The following is a 19,044-nucleotide window of genomic DNA, read 5'->3' as shown; positions in this document are numbered from 1 at the left end:
GTACGGTAAACATGCACGAGCCCTGGAGGTTTGTGGTCGGATATGCAGACATCGGCATTTCCCTAATGCATGCATGGATTCCAAATGATTTAAAAGATTTATGAACTCAAAAGTCTCTCGGAGGGACAAGAGTGAGTGTTAAAATCCCCTAGAGTGAGAATTCTAGCGAAGTTGGGCAGTGAAAAACAGTTTAAAAATTCTTCAATGAACCTCTGTTTATTTTCGGTAGTCTGTAGTAAATGGATGCGGCACAGTGGCGCAGTGGTTAGCGGGGTCGCCTCGCAGCAAGAAGGTCCTGGGTTCGAGCCCCGGGGTAGTTCAACCTTGGGGGTGGTCCCGGGCCGTCCTCTGTGTGGAGTTTGCATGTTCTCTCTGTGTCCGCATGGGTTTCCTCCGGGTGCTCCGGTTTCCTCCCACAGTCCAATGACATGTAGGTCAGGTGAATCGGCCAACCAATGACTGCTTGGATAGGCTCAAGCATCCCCGCGACCCTGAGAGCAGGATAAGTGGTCTGGATAATGGATGGATGGATGGATGGATGGATGAATATTAATGACTGTCATCTGTACCATGGTTGGAGACACTGGAGACACTCTTCAGTCTCCGTATAGCACCACCTAAATGTTTTCACCGGGTAGGACGAACACTGGTGGAGCAGCAAACGTGTTGCAAACTACTCCAGTGACGATGTAGGTTGAAGCGTAGACCCCCTGTGTTAGCTTTAGTCCGAGATCCTTTTTAAAAGGGTGCAAACTATCAACTGCTGAGCTGATGGCACACGAACCACAGCGGTTGTTACACCTCGTTTAGAGTCCAAGAAAATCAGTTTCAACAATCAGTGTCTATTTCCCTCTGGCCCCTACATCCAACTATTTTGGAACATTAGTCGACCGTAATATTGATCGGCTGACCAACCGAATCACCACATCTTCATATGTCAAATAGACGAAATGATGCTAGTTTGAAGTCCGAATAATGCAGTGCACTGTCTCTAGGAAATCCAAACTTTGGGCAGTCTTGAGACAGTTTTAGTTTAACTGGTTGGGTAACTGCAATTTTGATTTAATTTAACGGGCAGCAATTATGTACTACAATCAACGGCTGTGGAGGTTTAGGGCTGGGTTAGAGGAGTAAATAAGACTACATAGAGAAACGGTTTGGTTAATCCGTCTAATAACAGCATCAATCATGGGTGGTTTCTATGTAATCATCATGACAAGCCTGGGCAGATAGAGTCATACTCGGTCACACGGCCGAAAACACACATCAAGGACCCGTGCACACGAAAGTTCTCACAGAGACCCACATGTGGGCGCACTACCTTGTCCACATGCATAATCACAGTAAAGAAAACGTGCAGGGCTGCGTGAGAGTACCAGACACACTTGGAAAGAGGAGTGGCTTGGGTCGACATGCAGTAACGCGACAGCCGATGTCCCTTTGACTCCCGTCAGCCAAAGCCACAACTCTCCATGCAAGCAGATGAAATCTCTAATGAAGCTCGACGTTAGGTCAGCGTTAGATGGTCAAATTCAAGGGGCACTGCACCCCGTGAACGACGCATACTGAGGAATTCTAACAGCGGAAGAAGCAGAAGGAGCCAATACTGAGCAAGGTGGATCTGACCAAACTATGAAGTATTTCCAATGAATACAAGTTACATGGCACAATAAAAGCATTTTTTGGGGGGGGTATTTTTTTCTCCAATTGTATCCGGCCAATCGCCCCACTCTTCCGAGCCGTCCCGGTTTCTGCTCCACCCCCTCTGCTGACCCGGGGAGGGCTGCAGACTACCACATGCCTCCTCTGATACACGTGAAGTCGCCAGCTGCTTCTTTTCACCTGACAGTGAGGAGTTTCACCAGGGGGACGTAGCGCATGGGAGGATCATGCTATTCCCCCCAGTTCCCCCTCCCCCCTGACCAGGTGCCCCAACTGACCAGAGGAGGCGCTAGTGCAGTGACCAGGACACATACCCACATCCAGCTTCCCGCCCAAAGACACGGCCAACTGTGTGTGTAGGGACGTCCGACCAAGCCGGAGGTAACACGGGGATTCGAACTGGAGACCCCCGTGTTGGTAGCCAATGGACTAGACCACTACGCTACCCAGACACCCCAGTAATAACTGTGCATTTGGACGGCGAGTCGTCATCAGACAAATCTGTGTACAGTTCAACAAAGTAAAGCAGGGTGAGACAGACGGGGACAGACAGAAAGAGATCGAGGAAACTTTATTATGATGTACCCCACACCATCTTTTCCCCCTGTGCGAGCTCTGTGGGCCTAGTATCACTTACTGCCAGCCTCTACTGTCCACCCAAGTTACGATGGAAAGATTAACTCGTGGTTTATGAAGTCATCCACTAACCGCAGGGGGGTTTTGCACGGCCCTCAGAAAACTGGCGAATGAAAGATGGTTCAGGAGACCACCAAGGAGATGGGACATCCGTTTCAGTTTGCCATATCTAATATATCAAGAGCTACAAAAACAGCTGACGAGTGAAAACGCCATGTTTTATGAATCCTATAAAAAAAAAACCCAAATCCGTCCAGCTCTACTTAATAGGCTACCTGATGTGAATCTGACACATGCAGCCAAGAAAACGATACAGCATTTACTTGTGCAGCACCTTTTACACGTCACAAAGTTTTCAAAGTGCACTACAGTGAACAGATAAAACCGATGCTATACAGAAAGTAATTAGCAGCAAGTAAAGCAAAAGGACAACATAAGTAGATGTGCACAGATGCATTAAGTGCACACGGATGTGGGAAAGTTGCACCAAGAGACTCACATTTTTCCAGTTCCCTGCTGTGCCATTTAAGACGCACGAATCCCCGATGTAATCCCAGACCTGCAGGCAGGGTGACGCTCAGGACAGCGTTACGTAACACCGAGGAAGCTCCGGCTGCAGGCTCTCCCACTACAGCCACCCATCCGCAGCTGCAAGGACACACACTTCACAGACACACAAACGGAGAGGCGAGAAGGAGGTGTGCATTTTGCATGGATTCTGCAGGAGACACGCAAAGGACTTGCAAGCATGTACATATATAGTTTGTTATTTTGTGGATGTGGTCCAAACACACACACACACACACACACACTGCAGTGCAGTGCCGCAGCATAAGAGGACAGCGCACCACGCAGCTCGTCTAATACTACTTAGTGTCAGCCCTGCCGGTCATGAGCAGGGGTGAAGAACCTGCAAGCACAACAAACATCGGCAGGGATGCTTGTGGCAAGACCAGAGTGAGAGTGAGAGTGAGAGTGAGAGTGAGACTGGCCTCCCGGCTCAGGCTGGAGGTGGTGCGCCACAGCTGGGCGACCGGCGGGGTCTCCGACTCTGTTATTAAGCCCGTCAGCGTTCCCCACCAGCGTTCATTCTGGCCACGGGTTCCCCGCTGGTTGGTCTGCGAGGCGCTCTTCCGGCCCGCTGCAGGACACCCGGGCGGTACCGGCCAGCACCTTGACGTCCGTGCAGCCCGACCGAGCCAGAGCCGCAGGGCGCCCACCGCAGACGACCCCGGCGGATCTACCGCCGAGACCGGCGTTACGCGTCAGCTCCGGCTCCACTAGGGGACTGCTGTGGGGGTACGTCACGCCCCCCCCCCCCCCGCCGCCTGACACCAGAACACAAACAGACTTTCCTGGATATTACAAACAGTTTCGAGCCCGAAGCCCAGTAGTCACGCGCTCTTTACACACGGACCGGCGACAAGCGGCAGAACCGGGCGTCCGGGTCCAAACGCGTCACTCCCTCCTACCTGGGTCGCCTGGTCGCTCAACACGCCGAGTCTTCTTCTTAACAAACAACAAACAGCCTTCTTCTTCTTCTTCTTCTTCTTCTTCTTCTTCTTCTTCTTCTGCTTCTGCTGGTTCTTCTTCTGCTTGTTCTTGTTCTTCTTCTCTCGGTTTACTGGCGTATCACGCGCAAAGCCAACGTGGGATTCCGCCGTCCGCAACGCTCACCTGGCCGCACGGTGACGTCACATCTGGTACAGCTCCCACGCGGGTCGTGTCCGTCTCCGCTGTGGCGATCACGTTTCCCGCTGCGACGACTGTTTTTATTTAGTTCGTTATTGTTTTTTTATTATTATCATTCCTTTATTGTTGTCAGCGCGGCTTCCAGGTGCGTCGCTGCATCAAGACGGTGGTTTAAGGCCGCATGTAGAGAGCGGCTTCTCCAGCGGCTACACCTGGGGACGTTTCCATGGATAGACTGCCATCTAGTGGTCAAATATGGAAACGCGTCCGTTTTGGGGCGCTTGATTTGACTTGTTACAGCCAGCCATCCATCCGTCATCCCAACCGCTTCTCCTGCTGTCAGGGCGGCGGGGATGCTGCGGCCTATCCCAGCAGTCACTGGGCGGCAGGCGGGGAGACACCCTGGACAGGCCACCAGGCCGTGTAACTTGAAGATAGTCTTTCCCAGTAAAACACATTTTTAACAAATAATGATTTAGAAGCCAAACGTTTGCGTATGACGATATTTGTTTTTGCAGTATTACTGGACGAAGGAGCAGACAATCTATCTGCCTGTCTATCTGTCCGTCACCCAGACAGCATCCGGATGTGGCCCACTTCAGGCAGTGAGTGATGCGGCACTGGCGGCCTTCTTCCGGCCCTGGCTAAATGGATGTGAGCCTGAAGTGGCGTTACACATGTGGGCCTTTTCTGGCAAAGATGCGGTGCTCTGGGCAACATGTGGTCTGGATGTGACCCTGAAGTGGCCCCGTGTGGTAAATGGTGAATATGGCCCAAATATCACAACACAAATATGGGCCACCTTTGGCAGCTATGTAGCACATGGGGCATTGCTATGACTTGGTTCTGGCCCGGATCTGGCAAACAGGAGCGGACCGCCCAAGTGCCATCATTCCACGCGGTGTGTGGGCCGGATGAGGTGTCGGGTGTGGGACGGGTCCGGGCCACAGCAGTTTTGCTATCTGGGCAGGGTTTCTGTCCTCCTAACCTCGCTACATAAAACGTCATGAATTCAGGTCATGTCGTGTCCGTCCTCTGTGCTCTGCAGCGCCACCGTCTGTCTGACTGTCAGAGTAACACATGTGGCCGTCAACAGCGTGATTATGTCCCGGCGTGACAGCACAGCAGCCTAACCACGTCATGAGTGACCCCGTCTGCCACGCCGACCCCGCAACGCTGTCTCTCTGACCAACTGTACAAGCCGGTTAAACGTGACCATAACACACCTTTAACAAACGCATCGAGTGACATGGTGTTAAAACACAGACGTGTCGTTACGTAACAGGGATCTTAAAATAAGAGTCGTGAGTTTGTGTGAAGGTGTGCTGTGTCTGACACTCCAGATTACAGTTACTCCCTGCTCTGCCTGCAGCTCGTTTCTTCATGCATGTGGCGGGACAGGGCCTAACTCACCTGCAGTGTGTGTGTCTGTGTGTGTGTGTGTGTGTGTGTGTGTGTCTGTCTGTCTGTGTGTGTGTGTGTATACCAGGTTTTCTTATCCTAATGGGGGCCAAAAGTCCCCATCAGCATACAAAAACCTGAAACCACCTACCTTGTGGGGACATAGAATAAAATAGAAGACGGAAGAATTAAATAAAATAGAATAGTACAGTATAGAATAAAACACATAAGAATAGAATAGCATAGTATAGAACAGAACAGAATAGAACAGGAATGAATGAGAATAGTATAGAACAGAGAACTATAGAATAGAATAGAATGGTATAAAATAGAACAGAACAGAGAAAAATAGAATAGAACAGAACCAAGAAGAATAGAGTGGAATAGAATAGTATAGAACAGAACAGAGAATATAATAGACTAGAACCAAGAAGAATAGAATAGTATAGAACAGAACAGAGAATAGAATAGACTAGAACCAAGAAGAATAGAATAGTATAGAACAGAACAGAGAATAGAATAGACTAGAACCAAGAAGAATAGAATAGTATAGAACAGAACAGAATAGACTAGAACAGGACTAGAAGGAGAATAGCATAGAACAGAGAACTATAGAATAGAATGGTATAAAATACAACAGAACAGAGAAAAATAGAATAGAACAGAACCAAGAAGAATAGAGTGGAATAGAATAGTATAGAACAGAACAGAATAGACTAGAACAGGACTAGAATGAGAATAGCATAGAACAGAGAACTATAGAATAGAATGGTATAAAATACAACAGAACAGAGAAAAATAGAATAGAACAGAACCAAGAAGAATAGAGTGGAATAGAATAGTATAGAACAGAACAGAGAATAGAATAGACTAGAACCAAGAAAAATAGAATAGAACAGAACCAAGAAGAATAGAGTGGAATAGAATAGTATAGAACAGAACAGAGAATAGAATAGACTAGAACCAAGAAGAATAGAATAGTATAGAACAGAACAGAGAATAGAATAGACTAGAACCAAGAAGAATAGAATAGTATAGAACAGAACAGAGAATAGAATAGACTAGAACCAAGAAGAATAGAATAGTATAGAACAGAACAGAGAATAGAATAGACTAGAACCAAGAAGAATAGAATAGTATAGAACCGAACAGAACAGAGAATAGAATAGACTAGAACCAAGAAGAATAGAATAGTATAGAACAGAACAGAGAATAGAATAGACTAGAACCAAGAAGAATAGAATAGTATAGAACAGAACAGACTAGAACAGGAATAGAACGGGAATAGAACAGAATAGAATAGACTTGAACAGGAATAGAATGGGAATAGAATAGAACAGAGGAATATGAATAGAAGTGAGAAGAACAGAATAGAATAAAAAAAGAGAATAACACAATAGAACGGAATTGTATTTTTATTCTTTGTTATTTACATCATTATTTGCATTATTTATATTTGTGGTTATTATTTCTATATGCATGATTATTTATATTTTATTTTCGTCTCTATATTGTTTATTATTATCTCTTCTGCTGTCCTGACGTTCTCTTTGAAAGACTGCTCATGGCAAGAACGGGACAGGATACAACAGACTAGAGCAGAATAAAGCCAGTCTTCCCCTGTCCTCTAGCCGCTAATCTACAGGGGGGGGGGGGGTACGCGCATGCGCAGTGGCTGGTGATCCTGGGCGAGCGTGTCGGCGTGCTGCTGCTGCTGCGCTCTGCTAGGCGGATCGGGTAGCGCGCAGCAGTACCACCTGAACCGGGACGACCCGGGACGGACGGGAGACATGGCACCTCTTCCAGCCCGGCCTTCGGAACACGCCTCTTGTCGGATGACGCCGGCAGCCAGACGGGCGGGATTTTAACCGTTGTCAGTCACCACGACAACAACAACAACAACAACAACAACCCCCGGTGGGATTAATTGTCCTCGGCGCACCATTTTGGCTGGGAGGAGGGAGGACGGGTGGCGGTGATGGAGCACATCCGGACGCCCAAGGTATGTAGGTCCGTCTGCCGACTGCGGTCCGTCCCGTCGGGTTGGGTCTATTTGGGGGGGGGAGGGGGGTGTCAGTTATCTCCCTCTCCTCGGATGCTGATCGGTACCGTCCGCGAGACGCCGCGAGTCTCCATCCTGAAACCGCTTTAACTGACGCCGAACGTGGCTAACTAGCGCGCGCCGGGGCGGTGCAGCGGTGCAGCGCCGTCACCATCGACGCCCCTCTGCGCTGCTCCGCTTTTGGGGGGGTGGGGGTGGGGGTGGGGGGGAAGGATCTGGCCCCATCTGCCCCGCCGTGACGGTGCATCGTGCTGCTGCCTACCACCATTTTCCCTCAGCGCTCCGCTCCGGACCGCGTCGTGCGTCCTCCCTCCCTCCTCCTCCCTCCTCCCTCCTCCTCCCTCCAGGCCGCCGGCAGGACACCATGCCGCATAAACCTGCTTACGGTGTCCATAAGCCTGTCGTGGCGCCCGCATCAACACACGTATGAGCTGCAAGACGCTCATAAAGCCTTTAGACACACACGCACGCACTCACGCGCACGCACTCACGCACACACACTCACACCTTCACTTAAAACCATGCATTCCTGAGTGACCTTGATTGTTGGACACATAATACACACTCCTGCTTCATTATGTGCACCATGTTTACCCAGATCAGGAATACGTTGTCATTTCACCCCCCCCTCACCCCCCTACAGCCCCCGACCCACAGCCCCCGGCCCACGGCCCCCGGCCCACAGCCCCCGGCCCACAGCCCCCGGCCCACAGCAGCGCAACACAAAGACACAAAAACACGTCCAAAAACTACAACAACACACACACCCAAGCTAACACAGACACCATCACTGTCCAAGGGAACGAGCGCCATCCGGGATGGCTACATGGGCTAGCGGTTAGCTTAGCCCGCCCCGCCTCCGCGTCCCGTCAGGCCGCGGCTCCAGGCAGGGGCCGTGGTCCCCGGGCCCACCGGACGAAGCAGACCAAGCTCTCCCAGCCGATCCAGCACCAGCTCTCCCAGCCACACACCCTCGACACTCCTCCCTCACGACCACATCATCACCGCCAGGCGAGGCCGCCGCCACGCCGCCCTCGGTGCCATCGGAACCGCCGGTGTGCACGGGCTAGCGGTTAGCTCAGCCTGCCCCGCTCTCCCAGCCGATCCGGCACCAGCTCTCCCAGCCACCAAACCAAGACCGAACGTAGACGCAGACGTGGACTAAGACCCTGCATGGACGGTACTGGGCGAATTCGCGCCGCCATCTTCCCACACCGGAAGTGGAGAAGATGTCATACGGTGGACAGCCCTTAGAGCAGGGGTGGGCGGTCTTATCCCTCTCAAGGGCCCGTGTGTCTCCGAATCGGGTCCCCCAGCAAAGACTCCACTGGTCCATTAGCGGGGCCAGGTGTGTAAGTGCTCGGTCGGAACCAAAACCTGGACCCACACCGGCCCGTTCTGGATAAGGTTTCCGACCCCTGGATGAGAGTTTCCGGTTGTGACCACCGTATGCCTCTCTCAAGCCCGTGTGTTTCCGTTTCTCTGACAGTGTGTGTGTGTGTGTGTGTGTGTGTGTGTGTGTGTGTGTGTGTGTGTGTGTGTGTGTGTGTGTGTGTACCCCCCACCCCACCACCACCAGGTGGAGAATGTGCGCCTGCTGGACCGCTGGTCAGGCCAGAGGAAGGTCAGCGTCGGGACTCTCTACCTCTCTGCTACACACACCATTTTTGTGGAGAGCAACCCGGAGACGCGCAAGGAGACCTGGGTAAGTGGGGAGCACGGGCGGAGGTGTTGGGGGGGGGGGCGGGGGATAAGACCTGAATCGGGGGCGCCTGCAGAATCTCGTCTCGTTGCACGCACAAGAACGGCCCGCTGCAAACAACCACCCTTCACGCCGTCGAGTCTGACGCATGCGCACACGCGTGAATACACAATGGACGGGCGCCCCGCTGCACAACCGCCTGCACCGCGCGCCGTCCAGCCACACGTGGACGACGCAAACCGGTTCCTCTCCATTAGATGGTTTTGAGTGAATAAACAATCGACATGATTGTGTTTTTCAAAACACAGAACCAGGCCGCCGGGTGGCGTAGCGGCCTATTCTGTTGCCTACCAACACGGGGATCGCCGGTTCGAATCCCCGCGTTACCTCCGGCTTGGTCGGACGTCCCTACAGACAAAATTGGCCGTGTGTGCGGGTGGGAAGCAGGATGTGGGTGTGTCCTGGTCGTTACACTAGCGCCTCCTCTGGTCGGTCGGGGCACCTGTTCGGTGGGGGGGGCGGGGGGCTGGGAGGAATGGCGGCTCGGATACAATTGGGTAGGAAAAGGGGTGTGAAAGAAAGAAACTGAAAACAGAGAGCCAGCCTAGATGTATTGGGCTGAACCTAAAGAGAGGGGAGGGAGGGACAGTTAAGGTGAAGGCTGTGGTCAGACTGGCAGCACAGAAGCTGAGCCAAAGGGGGAGGTGGGGGGTACAAGCGGCTGAAATGAGTTTCCTCCGTAGGGAGTCTGGGCTCAGCCTTAGAGATGGGGTGAGGAGCTCGGAGGAGAGCCGCTGCTCCTTCACGTCGAAAGGAGCCAGTTGAGGTGGTTCAGCATCTGATCAGGATGCCTCCTTGGCACCTTCCTTTGGAGGTTTACCAGGCACGTCCAACTGGGAGGAGACCCCGGGGTAGACCCAGAACTACCTGGAGGGACTACATGTCCAATCTGGCCTGGGAACGCCTTGGGATCCTCCAGGAGGAGCTGGAGGGCGTTGCTGGAGAGAGGAAGGCCTGGAGTGGCCTAATTAGCTTGCTGCCACCGCCACCCCACCCCGGAGAAGTGGCTGAAGATGGGTGGATGAAATGGCAGCACAAATCCTTTTCTTTCTTCTTTTCTTGGTTCCCCCCCCCCCCCATATCTGGTTTGAAGCGTCTACTTCTGTACACGGTTGACTTTCTAAATCACATTTCAGCGGATTGGCCACAGTTTGACCGCTCAGATTGGATCACAGGCCCTCCACTGTCACCGACAACACAAGCACGCGTTGTCGCGTCACACTACTGTTACACAAACCAGCCGTGGAGCAAGTGGGGTTGGAGGAGCGCCGACACACAACAGCCTTTCAGCGCCTGCGAATGTGGCCCTGCTGTGGGGCCACATTCGCAGGCGCCTCCACAAATAAAAGCTCATCTGGTGCAGCTGCAACACGTTCACCGCACGGCGGAGCTGCCCGTGATGGTGGAGCTGCCCGTGATGGTGGAGCTGCCAGTGATGGCGGAGCTGCCAGTGATGGCGGAGCTGCCAGTGATGGTGGAGCTGCCCGTGATGGTGGAGCTGCCCGTGATGGTGGAGCTGCCAGTGATGGCGGAGCTGCCAGTGATGGTGGAGCTGCCCGTGATGGTGGAGCTGCCAGTGATGGCGGAGCTGCCAGTGATGGCGGAGCTGCCAGTGATGGCGGAGCTGCCCGTGATGACGGAGCTGCCAGTGATGGTGGAGCTGCCCGTGATGGTGGAGCTGCCAGTGATGGCGGAGCTGCCCGTGATGGTGGAGCTGCCAGTGATGGCGGAGCTGCCAGTGATGGCGGAGCTGCCAGTGATGGTGGAGCTGCCAGTGATGGCGGAGCTGCCCGTGATGGTGGAGCTGCTAGTGATGGTGGAGCTGCCAGTGATGGCGGAGCTGCCTGTGATGGTGGAGCTGCCCGTGATGGTGGAGCTGCCAGTGATGGTGGAGCTGCCAGTGATGGCGGAGCTGCCCGTGATGGTGGAGCTGCCAGTGATGGCGGCAAAGAGCAATGCAGCAGCACCTGTAGTCCTCCGCCCGTATTGTCCCAAGACACTGCCGAGGTGAATAAGAGGTCCATGCCGACAGCTTGTAATAAAACCCAGATGTATGCAGCTGCACACTGTCCTCCTCCACCAACCACCCCACCCCATAGGTGGTTCTACAAGCGGCCTATTACGACGACCTACAGCTGCGTTTTACAGTTAAGCGCCCTCTAGCGGTCGTAGCGGTGGTAGCAAAAGTGTCTGCGAATGAGGACAACGGGTCTAGGTTAAGCAGAATGACGTATAGTAAGGTGCAGAGATGTGCACGTGTAGCATGTCCTCATATGAGGGGGGGGTCGTCTCGGGGGGGGGGGCGTGTTGTTCATAGTAAACGTACTGCCAATAGCAATCCTAGTGACGACACTAGAGGGCGAAACAACACAAAACGCACTGACTACACATGCTATTGTTCTCGGTTGGTTTGTATCAGTATTTACTGACCACGTGCCTTAATTAGCCTCTATGAGGCGTAGTAAAAAGGACGTCAACAAGTAGATAAATACCCACAATGCACAGAGGCAAAAAGTATCTGTGGCATATCTGCTGCCGCCGGTAGGGGCGCTAATTTAGGAAACGCTCCTGTGGGTCGTATTGGAGGGCAGGAACACGTGACCGTTGGTGGTATGGGTTGGAGGACTTGTTGCCCTGTACACATTATTTAAGGAAGGAGCAGGCGGGCGACTGACCCTGTAGGTACACCAACCTGATGTTGTGGGAATCTGGCCACCTTCCCGGATCATTCCCCACATAGGCGGAGCGATCGCAGTTATGTCATTATAATGACGGTGTCGTCATGACGACTGCGTGTTGGAATGTGTTGTTTTGGTGAAAGCGTCAGCGAGTTCAGGGAGTCCATTAACCCGTCTGGCACAGGTATGCAAACTGACAGGTGTCAGAAAGCTCGGCGACTAATCCAGACACGCCCGCCGTACGATTACTCAATCACGCGTACCGCACATAGCGTACTCCTTCCTCCATGCTGGAGGGAGAAACCCCAGCGTCTGATAACGGCACGGTCTGCACCTCCCCATAATCCATCTCTACCTCCGGGGTGGGAACGACTAATCTCTCCTGATTCACTTTGGTTGAGGGTCACTGTGGCTTGAATGGAGCCTGCCGATCATTTCCACTCATGACGGCACTAAGCAGAATCTATAAACCGCAGACATGCACGTTACCTGACATGAACCCTAACATTCATCCATTATCCAAACCACTTATCCTGCTCTCAGGGTGGCAGGGAGGCTGGAGCCCATCCCAGCGGTCACTGGGCGGCAGGCGGGGAGACACCCTGGACAGGCCGCCGGGCCATCACAGGGCCTAAGTAGTGTGTGAGAGCGTGTAGCTGAGAACAGTGGCCTACACACCCTCTCTTAAGGCCGTGTGGGCCATAATTCACGGCACATGGCCCTTCATCAGGCCGCTTTCATCATGCATGTCCAAAAGACATGCATGTTAGGGTTAATAGGCCTGTCTGAGCCCCCGACCACGGCAATGGAAAGAAGAACTGGAGCTGGTCCCAGGTGCTGCAGGGCGGCTGCCCACGGCTCCTGGCTACTCAGCCGGGATGGTCACATAGTATATCAAAATCCCTCCATCCACCCATCCATTATCCAAACCGCTTCGCGGGGATGCTGGAGCCTATCCCAGCGGTCACCGGGCGGCAGGCGGGGAGACACCCTGGACAGGCCGCCAGGCCATCACAGGGCCCACACACACACACACACACACATTCACACCTACAGCCGAGTCACCTGGCCTACAGGTCTCTGGACTGTGGGAGGAAACCGGAGCCCCCGGAGGAAACCCATGCAGACACGGGGAGAACATGCAAACTCCACACAGAGGACGACCCGGGATGACCCCCAATTTGGACTACCCTGGGGTTCGAACCCAGGACCTTGTGTACTTGCCATTAGTATTGTGCATTTACAGCATGAGCTCTGTGCAGAGAGGACATGCGGCGCTCCGCCTTACTTCTGCAGAAAAGGGGTCCCTGTGCTGTTCGCTGGGGCTCCCCTGTGAGGGCTGACGTGCCTTTAACCGTTCTGAGACCGAGGAGAGGGAGGAGGACCCCCCCCCCCCACCGTTCTGAGACTGAGGAGAGGGAGGACCCCCCCCCCACCGTTCTGAGACCGAGGAGAGGGAGGACCCCCCCCCCACCGTTCTGAGACCGAGGAGAGGGAGGAGGACCCCCCCCCCCACCGTTCTGAGACCGAGGAGAGGGAGGAGGACCCCCTACCCACCGTTCTGAGACTGAGGAGAGGGGGGAGGACCCCCCCCCACCGTTCTGAGACTGAGGAGAGGGAGGAGGACCCCCCCCCCCACCGTTCTGAGCCCGAGGAGAGGGAGGAGGACCCCCTACCCACCGTTCTGAGACCGAGGAGAGGGGGGAGGACCCCCCCACACCGTTCTGAGACCGAGGAGAGGGGGGAGGACCCCCCCCACCGTTCTGAGACCGAGGAGAGGGAGGAGGACCCCCCCACACCGTTCTGAGACTGAGGAGAGGGAGGAGGACCCCCCCCCCCACCGTTCTGAGACCGAGGAGAGGGGGGAGGACCCCCCCCACCGTTCTGAGACCGAGGAGAGGGAGGAGGACCCCCCCCCACCGTTCTGAGACCGAGGAGAGGGAGGAGGACCCCCCCACACCGTTCTGAGACCGAGGAGAGGGGGGAGGACCCCCCCCCACCGTTCTGAGACCGAGGAGAGGGAGGAGGACCCCCCCACACCGTTCTGAGACCGAGGAGAGGGAGGAGGACCCCCCTACCCACCGTTCTGAGACTGAGGAGAGGGAGGAGGACCCCCCCCACCGTTCTGAGACCGAGGAGAGGGAGGAGGACCCCCTACCCACCGTTCTGAGACTGAGGAGAGGGGGGAGGACCCCCCCCCCACCGTTCTGAGCCCGAGGAGAGGGAGGAGGACCCCCTACCCACCGTTCTGAGACTGAGGAGAGGGGGGAGGACCCCCCCCACCGTTCTGAGACCGAGGAGAGGGAGGAGGACCCCCCCCCACCGTTAGGACCCCCCCCCACCGTTCTGAGACCGAGGAGAGGGGGGAGGACCCCCCCCCACTGTTCTGAGACTGAGGAGAGGGAGGAGGACCCCCCCCACCGTTAGGACCCCCCCCCCACTGTTCTGAGACCGAGGAGAGGGAGGAGGACCCCCCCACCGTTAGGATCCCCCCACCGTTCTGAGACCGAGGAGAGGGAGGAGGACCCCCTACCCACCGTTCTGAGACCGAGGAGAGGGAGGAGGACCCCCCCCCCCCACCGTTCTGAGACCGAGGAGAGGGGGGAGGACCCCCCCACCGTTCTGAGACCGAGAAGAGGGAGGAGGACCCCCCCCCCACCGTTCTGAGACCGAGGAGAGGGAGGAGGACCCCCCCACCATTCAGAGACCGAGAAGAGGGAGGAGGACCCCCTACCCCGACCCCACCCCATGTCCCGTCAGATCTCCCCTTTGAGGAACACAGGGGGAGGCTGCCACGTCTGTGGAGATTAGACCAGATAAAACAGACATCCGGAGGAGTCGCATTTCACGTCACAGACGATGACGTCCCCCGCTGGCCCGAGGAGGAGCAGAGAAAATGGTTTCCCGGTGGTTTGTGTGAAGGAGCCAGAGGCGTGATCCTCGTCTCCCTTGCCACCACTCGGCAACTGCTTGCGGAGAGACAAGCCCGGCAGTTTCCAGATAAAACACTTGGTGGCGCTGCTCCCTCCTTATGTTAGATCCCAAGGTTTAATCACACAGTGACGTTGCTGACGCGTGGTCGCTAGCTGCTTCCTGCTGCACACTTCCGCATGTGGTTACAGGCTTACTCTGTGTGTGTGTGTGCGTGTGTTCACAATTGTTCATTGTTTTATAATGACATCAGAGTTCACATTATATAAGTGTTATTACCGAGCCACGTTACACAAAGACATACTCTGATCAATAAGTCAAGTCGGGACATCCGGGTAGCGGTCTGCCTACCAACACGGGGATCGTCTGTTCGAATCTCTGCGTTGCCTCCGGCTTGGCGGGGCGTCCCCACGGCTCTGTGCGTCACTGTAGCCCACTGACTTCCGGTTTCTACTGCGGCGGTCATACCAGTTTCCTGTTTGTTGGCGCGTGCTGCTGACGGTGGCACATCTTTCGCGACGCCTGCAGGATTTACCACGGATACGTGTCCACCACATGCACACAGCTGTCCACACACGGGGAAGAGGACGGGGGACGTAACTTGACATGTCCAACTTGAAACGCTTCACCCGTCTGCCGGGAGGCGCAGGTGAAAGTTTGTCGACCATTCTGTTGACATTTATCCATCTTGCAGCCCTCGCGAAAAATATGCCATTGTTAACAGCGCACGCCAACAGGAAACTGGTATGACCGCTGCAGTTGAAACCGGAAGTCAGTGGGCTACAGTTATGCACAGAGCCGATTACATTAACAAATTGCGCGGCGTTCAATTGTTTTCATCTCACTCGTGTTAAGTAAAGTTCTTCTTCGTGGCACTTGTAACTTTGCACTCAAAACGTCACTGCCACCTTGTGGTCGGCATTAGTCACTGTTCACAATTACAATTCGTCATAAACAAAATAAAATGATTCAGCATTCACAATATGTTACCTTTTTAACTGTATGTTTTTAACTATATGGATTACTATCAGTTACATGTATCAATGAAGTAAAGACTTAACAAGTCGTTTACACCCGGCCTCACAAACTCCCGAGAGTTAACAGCAAGTGGAGCCCAGCAAACGCTCATTATTGGATCATTAACTTGAGCCAATCAGGAATATTTTCTAAGCCAGCATCCCCGGAGTTTCTGCTGGGTCTGCATGCTCTAACGCAGTGGTTCTCAACCTTTTTGGGGTCCTGGACCCCCTGCGTATTTTTGATCTACCCTGAGGACCCCTCCACCTGATCTTGGGGGAGGGGGGTTGCACTTTGTAGAAACAGTAGAAACTATATTTTAAATTGCATTATAGCATTTATTCACTCTTTGGGGCAAAAATAAGAGCTTTCAGTTGTAACTTAGATATAGTTAACAAAACAGAATATGTATTCAGTAACTTTCAGATATATGTAACAAAACAGAATATGTATTCAGTAACTTTCAGATATATGTAACAAAACAGAATATGTATTCAGTAACTTTCAGATATATGTAACAAAACAGAATATGTATTCAGTAACTTTCAGATATATGTAACAACACAGAATATGTATTCAGTAACTTCCAGATATATGTAACAAAAACAGAATATGTATTCAGTAACTTTCAGATATAGTTAATAAAACAGAATATGTATTCAGTAACTTTCAGATATATGTAACAACAGAATTTTTATGCAGTAACTTTTAACAATGCAAACGGGAGCGAGATCTCTTATTAAAATACAATAAATTACACTTGTGAAACAGATGTAATTAGAGAAAAAAGTCCTGTTACCCTTTATAGTTTAGGTAGATAAAGGTCTCAGTCACATTTGAGTAAAATAATCCTATTTCTATAAATGTCATAGGATCTTTTTTTAAAGACATTTTATTTTCACGGACCCCTTGCAATTACACCGCGGACCACTAGGGGTCCGCGGACCCCCGGTTGAGAAACACTGCTCTAACTGACGTGATGGTAAAGGTGAACGTTTTGCATGTGGTGGTGACGCCTATGCCTCTTTTCCACCACATGGTAGCGGCTCGGCTCGACTCGACTCGACTCGACTCGACTCGCCCTTTTTTCGTTTTCCATTACTGGAACGTTCCGGCATTTTGGTAACTGTTACCACTTTTCTGGTAGCACCTTTGTCGAGGCTCCAAAAAAACTGGAGCAGGTACCAAATCAAGGCAGACCTCTGATTGGTCAGATTGATAAAAACAACCGTGTGTTTTGTGATTCTGTTATTGAAACGTTAGAACATCTGTTTTTTTGTTTGTTTTGTTTTTTACTTGTAATTATACTAGAGTCTTTAGGGAATCATCTCAGAATTTGTTATCTGAAAAGGACTTTCATCTACCCAATTTAAATTATAAGGATATTAAATTAGGAGTTATAATCGAGGATAAAAATATGGAAATGTTGTACAGTATCCTGATTATTATGGCTAAACAATTTACCCATAGGTCTAGATTTATTAATTTATCCATAGATTTATTAATTTATCCATAGATCTAGATTTATTCATAGATTTATTGATTTACCCACAGGTCTAGATTTATTAATCTATCATAGATCTAGATTTATTAATTTATCTATAGATTTATTAGTTTATCCATAGATCCAGATTTATCCATAGATTTATTAATTTATCCATAGATCTAGATTTATTAATTTATCCACAGATTTATTAATTTCTCTAGATTTATTCACAGATTTATTGATTTACCCACAGGTCTAGATTTATTGATTTATCCGTAGATCTAGATTTATTAATTTATCCATAGATTTATTAATTTATCATAGATCTAGATTTATCAATTTATCTATAGATTTATTAGTTTATCCATAGATCTAGATTTATCCATAGATTTATTAATTTATCCATAGATCTAGATTTATTAATTTATCCATAGATTTATTAATTTATCCATAGATCTATATTTATTCACAGATTTATTGATTTACCCACAGGTCTAGATTTATTAATTTATCCATAGATCTAGATTTATTAATTTATCCATAGATTTATTAATTTATCATAGATCTAGATTTATTCATTTATCCACAGATTTATTAATTTATCCATAGATCTAGATTTATTCATAGATTTATTGATTTACCCACAGGTCTAGATTTATTAATTTATCCATAGATCTAGATTTATTAATTTATCCATAGATTTATTAATTTATCCATAGATCTAGATTTATTAATTTATCCACAGATTTATTAATTTATCCATAGATCTAGATTTATTCATAGATTTGTTGATTTACCCACAGGTCTAGATTTATTAATTTATCCATAGATTTATTAATTTATCCATAGATTTATTAATTTATCATAGATCTAGATTTATTAATTTATCTATAGATTTATTAGTTTATCCATAGATCTAGATTTATCCATAGATTCATTAATTTATCCATAGTTCTAGATTTATTAATTTATCCATAGATTTAGTAATTTATCATAGATCTAGATTTATTAATTTATATATAGATTTATTACTTTATCCATAGATCTAGATTTATTAATTTATTTATAGCTTTATTAATGTATCCATAGATCTAGATTTATTAATTTATCTATAGCTTTATTAATTTATCCATAGATCTAGATTTATTAATGTGTGCATAGATTTATTAATTTATCTATAGATATAGATTCATTAATTTATCTATAGATTTCTTAATTTATCCATAGATCTAGATTTACTAATGCCAGGCCACTATTCTCAGTCTTCATGAATGAGTTAATACATTTTAAGAGAGCACTGAAATGTATACAAACCAAACAAGCTTTGAATATTTACAAAACATACATACATATATTGATTTCTGATTAGACCTCTGTCTTTGTGTCTTTTTATCATTTCCTTGTTTTTTGTTCTGTGAAATACAAAACAAATGTGTAATAGTCTTGAGTTGTACTATCTGATCATTTGTTATAGTTATGACCAGATTTTGTTTATATAATAAAGGCAAAAAAATGAAATTAAAGAAAAGAAACCCCTCTGATTGGCAGCCTCAGAGGCAAATTTGTAATTTGTGACTTGTGATTGGTCAGAGAAACGCGTCACTGCGTCATTTTGCGTCAGTGCGTCATCAATGCGCGCATGTGACATCGCCCGACATTTTGAATACCGTAGCAGTCGAAGCGGCGTTATGTTAAAAGTTCGTTTTGAAAGTGAAAG

At 50.1% G+C, this 19,044-nt stretch overlaps 1 protein-coding gene across 1 annotated transcript in view; it reads left to right on the top strand.

The window, feature by feature from the left end:
* The first annotated feature begins 7,369 nt into the window (after positions 1–7,369).
* Positions 7,370–19,044, top strand: part of mtmr7b (myotubularin related protein 7b) — a 47,500-nt gene continuing 35,825 nt past the window's right edge. The window contains exons 1-2 of the mRNA XM_056279664.1: positions 7,370–7,393; positions 9,033–9,158. Of these exons, the coding sequence (XP_056135639.1) occupies positions 7,370–7,393; positions 9,033–9,158 (150 nt within the window). The remainder of the gene's footprint in view (positions 7,394–9,032; positions 9,159–19,044) is intronic.

Source organism: Lampris incognitus, chromosome 5 (assembly GCF_029633865.1).
Source record: "Lampris incognitus isolate fLamInc1 chromosome 5, fLamInc1.hap2, whole genome shotgun sequence".
Classification (NCBI taxonomy): Eukaryota; Metazoa; Chordata; class Actinopteri; order Lampriformes; family Lampridae; genus Lampris; species Lampris incognitus.
The sequence above is the reverse complement of the archived record's forward strand: the minus strand, read 5'-3'. Positions and strand labels throughout refer to the sequence as shown.